The 9,716-nt window shown below is 38.9% G+C and overlaps 1 protein-coding gene across 1 annotated transcript; it reads right to left on the bottom strand.

Annotated features, from left to right (window-relative positions):
- Nucleotides 1-304: 304 nt before the first annotated feature.
- On the bottom strand, nt 305-8,649 carry LOC136666282 (leukocyte immunoglobulin-like receptor subfamily A member 3). The gene is made up of 12 exons (XM_066644380.1): nt 8,361-8,649; nt 5,841-6,110; nt 3,819-4,097; nt 3,366-3,704; nt 2,970-3,236; nt 2,571-2,819; nt 2,064-2,168; nt 1,579-1,680; nt 1,026-1,103; nt 871-942; nt 527-595; nt 305-363 (listed from the first exon to the last, which is right to left on the bottom strand). Exons 1-12 carry the CDS (start codon nt 8,647-8,649, stop codon nt 305-307), a joined length of 2,178 nt encoding a protein of 725 aa, XP_066500477.1.
- Nucleotides 8,650-9,716: the final 1,067 nt, after the last annotated feature.

Below are 9,716 nucleotides of genomic sequence, written 5' to 3'. Positions count from 1 at the left end.
ATGATCATAACTGAAGGAATACAGCAGGTAAAAATCACCTCATCACAATTCAAAAATCACATTTGGTTTCTGTATATGAATCACAGTTATATCACTTATTGTAGCTTCTCAAACTTCAGTCCTGGATAATATATAATAATGGATAATAATGTGAGCCTGTAGTGTGTACAGACTAACCCTGGGTCTTGATGACACAACCTCCACTTCCCGAGAGTGTCATTTAAACACAGTGGCCTTGTGTAATTAACGCCATTATTTTTAACTAGTGAAGCCAAGCTGATAAACTTTATGATTTCATCTTACCTCAGTCTGTGGTGTGCTTCACGTCTGAGTAAATGGTGTCATCGTCTGCAGTGGTTTTCCCTGCAGCACACAGTCACTGACTTAATGTCACCCAAGTAAGTATTCTAGATATAGCTTTTGTTTTTCAAAGAAATGTAATGACATTAGTTGAATTCACACAAATGTCCCGCCATACAGCACACTTCTGCTCTTAACATATTTGGATACTTTCTTTCAAACTCACCCTTTAACTCCTCTTTTGGCTTCAGTTCAATATCAGCGTAAGTCACATCACTGGGTTCAGCTCTGGTTTCTGAAAGAGAGCAGAAGCTTTGTGTCCCCACTGTCTTTCTTCTGTCAACATCCATTAACACATCTCAAAATGTCGTCCTCAACCAGTTATTGATAATTATTTTCAATTCACTTGAATATTTCCCAAAAACTTACACCCACTCTGAACTAAACTCTCCTTGAGGATTTTGGAAAAATATTACTATTTGAGTGAATGTTGTACAGTAGAGCAGCCAGTGTTTCATGTTACAGTTCTCTGTGCTCTTTAGAAAATAATATGCAGTGTGTAATTCATACCTTTACCATGGAGTTTTGGTGATTCCTCCTTAATTTCAGAATATGTGACATCACTTGTTATCACTGCATCTTCTGATATAGAAAATGTTTTAAAGAGAAAAGGTAAAATACACAGAATTGCACAGAATAACATAAGAATTTAATTTAAATCTTACCATTTTGTTTGGATTTTTTCTTTTTACTTGTCACAATATTGGCATACACAATTTCACTGGACAAAGCTGCAGAATCATCTAGAACAGAAGTTGTTTATTAATGACTCCACTGTATTATCACGTCATAAACACAGTCCTTTATAAAGTACAGCTAAAAAGGAAAATAACTGTTAAAAACAAGTTATGAAATAAGTTTGGGGAATGACCTTGTCCTAAACTCCTCCTCCTACACATGCTACACCCTACAAATTCTTCCTTCTTCGTTCAGTTTCTGGTGATGAAAAGGTTCAAATCCCACACACTCCTTCAACTCTTGCTTGATTGCTGAGTGACAGGGGCCCAGATTCCCAGCTCACAGCAAACCTCCCAGAACACTTCCCCAACTTTCTCAGTGTTCACCTCCCCTTTCAGACCGGCTCATATCATTCATCAGATATATTAACTACATATTACTGGGATCATTTCTTACTAAAAGAAATAAGATCTTCTAGAGTGACATAGTCAATATTGTAAAATGTAAATGTTAGTGAGTTTGTTGACAGTGAAAACTGACCAGTCTGCAGTGGTGAGGATCCTGAGAGACAGTGTGCAGCTCCCCACAGATTCCGACTTTGATTGGTGTCCCACTGATTTCCAAAAAAGGTAAAAAGAGACCCTGCTCCACAATAAAAGCCAAATAATCTTTTTCACTTGTGTGTATTTGTTAAAACAAGAATATGTGTTTGACAAAGAGAACTCACACCATAGCGTGAAAAAATCATCTGCGTTTGAGCAGCCTGCACATTGTCTCTGTCAGAACTAAACCTGGTTTTACTTTTTTTACATAATTTGACAAAAACAGCAACTCTTCAGGGTTTATAAACTTTTCACTATGAAAAAGCCAATACAAAACATCTAAAATAAAGTCTAGTTAAATTAATTACTTAAAATTACTTCTTTGAAGGTGCAAGGTTTGGTTCCATCAGCCAAAAAGATACTGACCAGTCGTCTATTCACAATATACTGACCACGGGGTCCAAGCAAAATCAGTTTTCAAACCTTTGTTTGTCTTGTAATAGCAGAACAGGCCCAGTATGATAATGAGGAGCAGGGAAACACTCAGCCCCACAGCCACTCCTGTTATTACACCATCAAGTCCAGACCCTGAGAGTGGACAAATAAGAGAGTTTCATTTATTCATTTATATTGTGGTGACGCCAAGTTTCTCAGAATACTTACTGTTGGTTAGTTCAGGGTTGTTTTGGAGGCGGAGGTTATTTAAGGGGGTTTTGTGCTGTGTTTGTGATTTTAGGGGGGGATTTTGTATTTGTGTTGGGCTTCATGTGTTGTAAGATGTGGTCTTTGGGGCCTCTGAATCTCGCTACACATCAAGCCCAGATTGCTGCTAATTCCCTTATTTCCTTTCCTACTGCCCTTTAAAGAGTTAAATAAAAGTTACCTAAAAAAACAGTCATGACTTGGTCTCATCACCCGCCTCCATGACGTCACAATATTTAAGGGTTTTACTGTAGAGTTAGAGTTAAATAACATGTAGCTGCTTCTTACTTCTGACTGAGATCCAGCTCCGTGGAGACTCTCCTTCCTCTGCGTGTTTACAGTGGTAGAGACCTTCATGAGACTTTGAGACTTTATGGATGGTCATCTCTCCTGTCGTCTGCTTCTGGAGAAATACTCCATCTTTATAGAAATCAGCTGGGAGGTGTGAGGACTTTGTGGAGTGATATAAACAGCGGAGAGTCAGAGAATCACCCTCAGACACAGAGTGGACAGGACTCTCCAGAATCACAGGACCATCTGCAGGATAGAAACAGGAGTAAATAAAGTGTTACTGTGGTAAAGAGCTTAACTGCATTTGAAATGTTATTAAATAATTAATATCTTTTATACTTCTCTTCACTCCTCTGTATTGAGCTCCTATTATTGATGAGAATAGTGGAGACTCACTGTGCACTGTGATGTTGACAGGATCACTTCTCTCTCCAGATTCAGACTGACACCAGTAAACTCCAGTGTCTGATGTGGAGAGGGAGCTGATGTTGCAGGCAAACCCTGGAACTGAAGAACAGTTGGACACATTCCCACTGTGTGTGTATCGTCTCACTCTCCATCCAGCAGAGTATCTGTGTCCCTCACAGCGCAGTGAGAGAGAGTCAGTGCTGAAGTGTTGAGTTCTGCTGGGACTGATGATCAGAGACACTGGAGGAGAGTTACCTGAGAATACACACAAGTATTAAAGTCTGTTTCCTGTAGAGGACATTAACTCATTTTCACTGTAAAAATCAACAGAAGTGTAGTGAGACTGTTCTGACTGTATATTCTTCACTGGCTCTAGTTCCTCACCAGTGATCCATAGCGGCTGTGGACTGCTGTACTGTGTGTGAAAGGCTGGTTCTCCTCTCTCTGCTCCACACACATAAACTCCTGTGTGATACAGAGCAGCAGGACTGAGAGTGTAGGAGCCTCCAGCTCCTCTTCTGCTGTCTGACAGGAGCTCTACAGAATACATCACTTTACCATGAACATCTGTAATCTGGGTTAAACCTTGTCTGTAGGGAACAGCTCTGTACCAGCTGAACATCCAGCCTTTAGAGGAGATATCAACCTCACAGCTTAGAGTCACTGAGTCTCCTTCAGTCAGCCAGCTCTGTGGAGACACACTCAATACTGCCTGGGCTTCACCTGACACAGACGACATGGAGAATAGAACAGACACAAACACGTTTATACAGAGGGAGAAGATTATTACATACAGTATAATTAACAAGAAAATACACCACAAACCCACAGACTCACCAGACACAGTCAGTGTAACAGCAGCACTGATCTCTGACTTCTGAGAGTCACTTTTCCTCTCCCCTCTGCAGGTGTATTTACCGCTGTTAGACTCTGTAACAGAGCGGACTGTAATCTCCTGTGATCTACTGAACTGCTTTAGTTCATTATTATCTTTAAACCAGATGTACTTCCACTCAGTGTCTCCTCCTGCCTCTATGTCACATCTCAGAGTGATATTCTCTCCTTTAAACACATGTACATCAGGCTTTATACTGGACACTACAGCTGGAGGATTATCTGAAAAAAGTGAGAATATATTATGAATTTACCTTATTATTATTAGTTGTATGAATTGATATATTAAATAATCAGAACTGAAATGTTCACTAGTGAATATGTTAAGAGTTAAAATATTTCAGTGGAAAGTATGAACATAAAGGGCTTAATAAAATCAGTTTAATATTTTCCTGAATTAATTTACCGCAAATGGTTTTAGTTAAATGATCAATTCTAGAAAATAACCTTAAATTGGTGCATTACCTTTAATTTAAATGTTGTTTAAACAACCAGTGAGTGGTTTGTAGTGAATCAAAACTGGCTTCATACAAAGAACCCTATTTTCCACCTTTATATTGAACACTGAAACTGTCGGGTTATTTATTTAATTATTATTATTAATCTTTCTTTTCAGTTTGTAAGAAAAACAAATGTTTTCTTTATGACGAGAAGCAGAGCTGTCTGGGTTGATGTTATTTATAAAACTGGACCCTTGAGCTGATTAATGTTTAAGAAAACACAACTAAATTCATTGAAAATCTGACAGAAAAACCACTGAGAATTATTTACACATTACAGTTAAATGAATAAAATTAGAGCTGGTTCATTCATTTTTAAAGTCAGTATGAAGCTATATTTATTCTCTCATGTGCAAAATCTCTACTCAAAATTGTTCTGGAGGCAGTGCTGCCTTTGAGGCCAAAGTGTTACCAGCCAAAAGGAGGGGGATGAACCTGATTTGATGGAACACATTGGGTGGAGATTTCCAAACACATGCAGTAAACCAGTAAAGCTCTGCCTAGACCCAGTGTGTGCTCTGTCAGAAATTACATTAGAAGAAAGAAATGTGCAATATACTTTACATTTCTGTTACTTTACATAGTTCTGTTTGTAATTAGTTGGAAGTGCTGCAGAAATCTCTGTTATGTTTTGCTTGAATGGAGGATAATGTAACTGCCTCTGAGGAAGCTGAGGAATGTTATAATGCTCTGCTGCCTCTGAGGCAGATTCTGTAGAAGTAGTTTCCTGCACATTGGAGTTATGACTCTTCTGTCTGTGAAGGAGCTACAGAATGTTATACAATAAAGCTCTGCTTCCTCTGAGGTAGAGGCTAAGACAAAGTGGAAATGCACGACTGCTGCCTCTGAGGAAGCAGAGCATTATAACATTCTGCAACAAATCTACAGGGGGTGGGGAAAAGAAAATTATTTTGCACCTTTTTTCTTCTAAAGTCACTTCTGACCGTCAGAGCAGGGAAACCACGGAGGTCTAGACAGAGCTTTACCAGTTTATAGTGCTGTATTTGAAAATATCCACCCGATGTGTGATAATCATCTTCATCCCACCTTTTGGCTGGAAACTAATCACCTTCTTTCTGCCTCAAAGTCAGTGCTGCCTCCAGAACCATTCTGAGTAGTGATTATGCACATGACACTTTTAATCTTACCTCCTTGTTAGCTCACATCCCTAGTTTTATTAAAAGCAAAATTAATCAAATCATATCAATTAGAAGATGATTTTATTTCCTGTAAAACATTGTCTCTGTCCGTTTGTAAAATATCTTCTAATATTGCATTTTACAAACATACACCACCCCACCCCCTGATAAAACTCACAGATAAATATGTGACACTGTGGAAGGAAGATGTGTTATATTCTGAATAATGTTGACTATTTGTGTGTGTAGTGATGTAAATATAAATCATTACATGTTCAGTCCTAATAGCAATAAATATCATCACTTAGTGAAAGTCTCTTACTCACCAGTGACGTTTACCCAGAGTGCATCACTGTAGTGTGTGTAGTAGACTGGGTCTCCTCTGCCAGCTCTGCACCTGTACTGACCTCCATTAGAGTCACTAACTGAGCTGATGGTGTAGATGGAGGAGCTGGAGTTGATCTCAGGACTCTGTGTGTCTCTGGACCAGTAGAAGGTCCATCCAGCAGACTGACCCAGTGTACAGTACAGAGTCACTGGGTTTCCTCTCAGTACAGATCCATTACGGCTTGATGTCAGCGTAGGTTGAGGTTTTACTGTCATAAAATAAATTTATTGGAAATCTCTCTTTTTTACACACTTTAATTTAAGCAAAGATTAATACATAGTGTTCCTTAAATACCCCCAAACATGTCTCCCACTTACCCTCAGAAGCCCCCTTTAAACCGATTTGTGGATCGCGGCTTGTACTCCTTTACCTTGTGTTTTTGTCTTTTTTGGAGGTGCTCTGCCCCTGACACTGGTTTTTGATCTGTCTCTGGAAATTGTCCTCCTTGTGATTTCTCTGACATTGATCTGGACTTTGATTCTAAGGTTGTTTCTCTCTGTTGTATTTGTGAATAAAACCTGCAAATGGATCCAGTTCACTCTGTAGACCCTTCATTACAGGGTTATTTACCTGATAAACACACACCCATCACTGGTACAGTGGCAAGAAAACGTATCTGAACCTTTTGGAATTTCATGGTTTCTGCACAAATTTGTTATAAAATGTGATCTGATCTTCATTAGATTCTTCTGTAGCTGTGGATTAGACCTGCACATTCTTCCTGGCAGAACTGCTTTAGCTCTGTCATATTCCTTGGACGCCTCGTGTACAGCTCTTCAAGACGATTCCATAGCATCTCTATAGGGTTGATCTGATTGGCCACTCCAAAGGGTGATTTTGTTTTTCATAAGCCGTTCTGTAGTAGACTTGTGTTTTTGGGTCATTGTCCTGTTGTATCACCCAAATTCTACAGTTTCAGTTGACGTACAGACACTTCCACATTATCCTGTAGAATACATTTGGGAATTCATTTTCTCCTCAATGAATGTAAGCTGGCCAGGACCTGATGCAGCAAAGCAGGTCCAAATCATGATGTTCCCTTCACCATACTTTATGGTTGGGATGATGTTTTCATGGTGATATGCACTGCCTTTTTTACACCAGATGTAGCGCTCTGTGTTCTTTTCAAATAGTTCAATCTTAGTATCATCTGTCTTAAAAGTTTTTGCCCGTATTCTTGTGGAATGTCTATGTGGTCTTACAAACCTCAGGTGTGCAGCAATGTTCTTTTTAGAAAGCACCGACTTCCTTCGTGGTGTCCTGTAATAGACACCCTGCTTGTTCAAGGCTTTATGGACTGTAGGCTCATGAACACAGATGGTAGCCTGTACTTAAGATGTTTTCAAATCTTTGGCTGTCACTCTGTGTTGTTTATTTACCTCATCGATGAGTCTCCGTTGTGCCCTTGAGGTCATTTTGACTGGGCGCCCACTTCTTGGTGGAGTAGCCACAGTCCCAAACTGTCTCCATTTGTGGATTGTTTGCCTTACTGTAGACTGATACATTTCTGAAGTCTTTGAAATAATTTTCTAACCCTTTCCATCTTCATGTATCTTCATCTCCATCATCAACAATTTTTTTCATCATAGATCTTCTTAAAGCTCTTTTTGGTGAGGCATGGCTCACATTCGTGTATCCTCCTTGTGCAGAGCAAACTCAAAAAGATTGAGTGGATTTTATCAGTCAAAGTAGCTCTAGTCCACACACCTCCAGTCTCCAAATTTTTTTCTTACCAAGATAAGGTATGTGAACACTGGACTCCAATGAGCTTTTTTGAGGTCATTAACCCAAGGGTTCATATACTTTATCCACTAGCACTATGAGGCCTTATTTGAGGCACATTATATTTGTCAATAACCTTGACTTGGATGAGGATCAGATCACTTTTTTATGCAGAAAACCATGAAATTCCAAAAGGTTCACATACGTTTTCTTGTCACTGTATGTGATGATATTTTTCCTTTTACATTTTAAAAATGAATACATGCTCATACTGTCCTGTTTGAAAGATACAACTGGAATCTATTTTATTTCATATTTGTTTCTTAACTTATTAAATACTACTGTTCCAGTTTGTGGATGAGATATTTTCACTCTCCAACAACCTGAACATTTTCTTTATTTGTACCTTCCACTTTATGGCTGTGAAGAACATTCAGACTAATCTTGACTTCAGTGGGTCAGTGCAGGTTTTGCTCATGAAGCAGCTGATATGAGACGAGCTGTGGTGCTGTGAAAAAGCCAGTCGTGTGAATGAAGAAGCAGAGTCAAACTATTAAATATTCAAATAATGAAAACCATAACTTGTAAAAATGTGCTGGACCTGATAAACCACCCACACTGTCTCCATTAGAGAAACAACACTTAAAGCTTTCATCTACGCTCCTGAAAACATCCATTCCTCTGCTGTGAGCTATGTTTCTAATGCAATATAATGTAATAAAGGTGTTACACTCACCTGATACACTCAGACTGACAGAGTTACTGGTCTCTGTGTATATTTGGCCTGAAGATCGTGCTCCTTCACAGGTATAAACACCTGCACGAGACCCATCAACAGAATCGATTTCATATTCCTTCTTCAGAGAATTTTGGACTTCAGCATTATTCTTGTACCACACATATTTCCCATCAACTCCACTGTTTATTTCACATGTCAGAGTGACTATCTCTTTGATGAAAACACGTGCAGCTGGCTGGACCTTCACTGTAGGCCTTGGTCTCACTGTCACAAAGTGAAAAGTCATTGTGAAATGATTATCGTAACAAAATAAAACCTTGTGTCTTTTTTAATTCATGTAGCGTATGTTGTGTATACACTCTAATATATATAAATATATATTATATATATATATTTATATATTGTGTTTGTAGCGTTTGACCTTATTCAAACTCTTCTGATTACTGACGTTTTGACTAATGATAATAATTGTTATTGTTATGATTGACTTAAATGACAAAAACATTAACTAAAAAAGTAGTTAGAGAGTGAATACTGCCCTCGCTACGTGAGTTCTTCAGGATTTTCAGACTCTTAATGAACAGACTCCACACACTGTTATTTCAAATAACGGAAATATTTTATTAAAATTATTTATTATATATTTTATTAAGATTATTTACTAGACATAGCACGATCTTAGGAATTCTCACTGGATCAACGCAGGTCAAACTGGTTCGAATTTAAAGGTAGGCTAGGCGATATGATTTGACTAATGTGTTGCTAAATGAGATTTAATTAATGTATAAATTTATCAAGAGACATAATTAGGTATCAGCTTCTGAAAAGTAAGTAAATTTTGCTTGCTTTCTCTTTTTGCCTTTTATCACCGAGCCGTCGGGTCCCGCAGCTTCAATCTCCGTTCTCCGGGTCTTTGCTTCTTGTCCTCCCCGCGTCATTGAAGGTAGGCTCTGGAAAGGGGATTCCTTCCAGTTTGAGTCAGACACTCTTGGCCTTAGACGGTGTGACATCAGTCGGGGGATTCCCTTCACGGAGAACTGCTAGCCTAGCTGGATTGTCCCCTGAGTGAGGGGGGCGTCTCAGAGTCGTTCGCTCGTTACTCGAGTCTCCAGAAGCGATGTCCTCAGAAGTCAGAGTATAACTGACTTATAACTATAATGGCCAAAATAAGTTTCACCTGCTTTGATCAGTCGTGAGATTAAACTTAGATTGGGCGATAAAACATAAACACAATTGAACAAAGATTACTTAGAGCTACTCGACGTTACGTTGTAGTTTCTGTATCACACTGCTAACTGGCACAAGGCGTCCCTTGGAGCTGAGTGCAGTCCTTCTTAGAGTCTTTGAGTCGTT

Source organism: Hoplias malabaricus, chromosome 14 (assembly GCF_029633855.1).
Source record: "Hoplias malabaricus isolate fHopMal1 chromosome 14, fHopMal1.hap1, whole genome shotgun sequence".
Lineage (NCBI taxonomy): Eukaryota > Metazoa > Chordata > Actinopteri > Characiformes > Erythrinidae > Hoplias > Hoplias malabaricus.
This window is presented reverse-complemented; position numbering and strand designations above follow the sequence as displayed.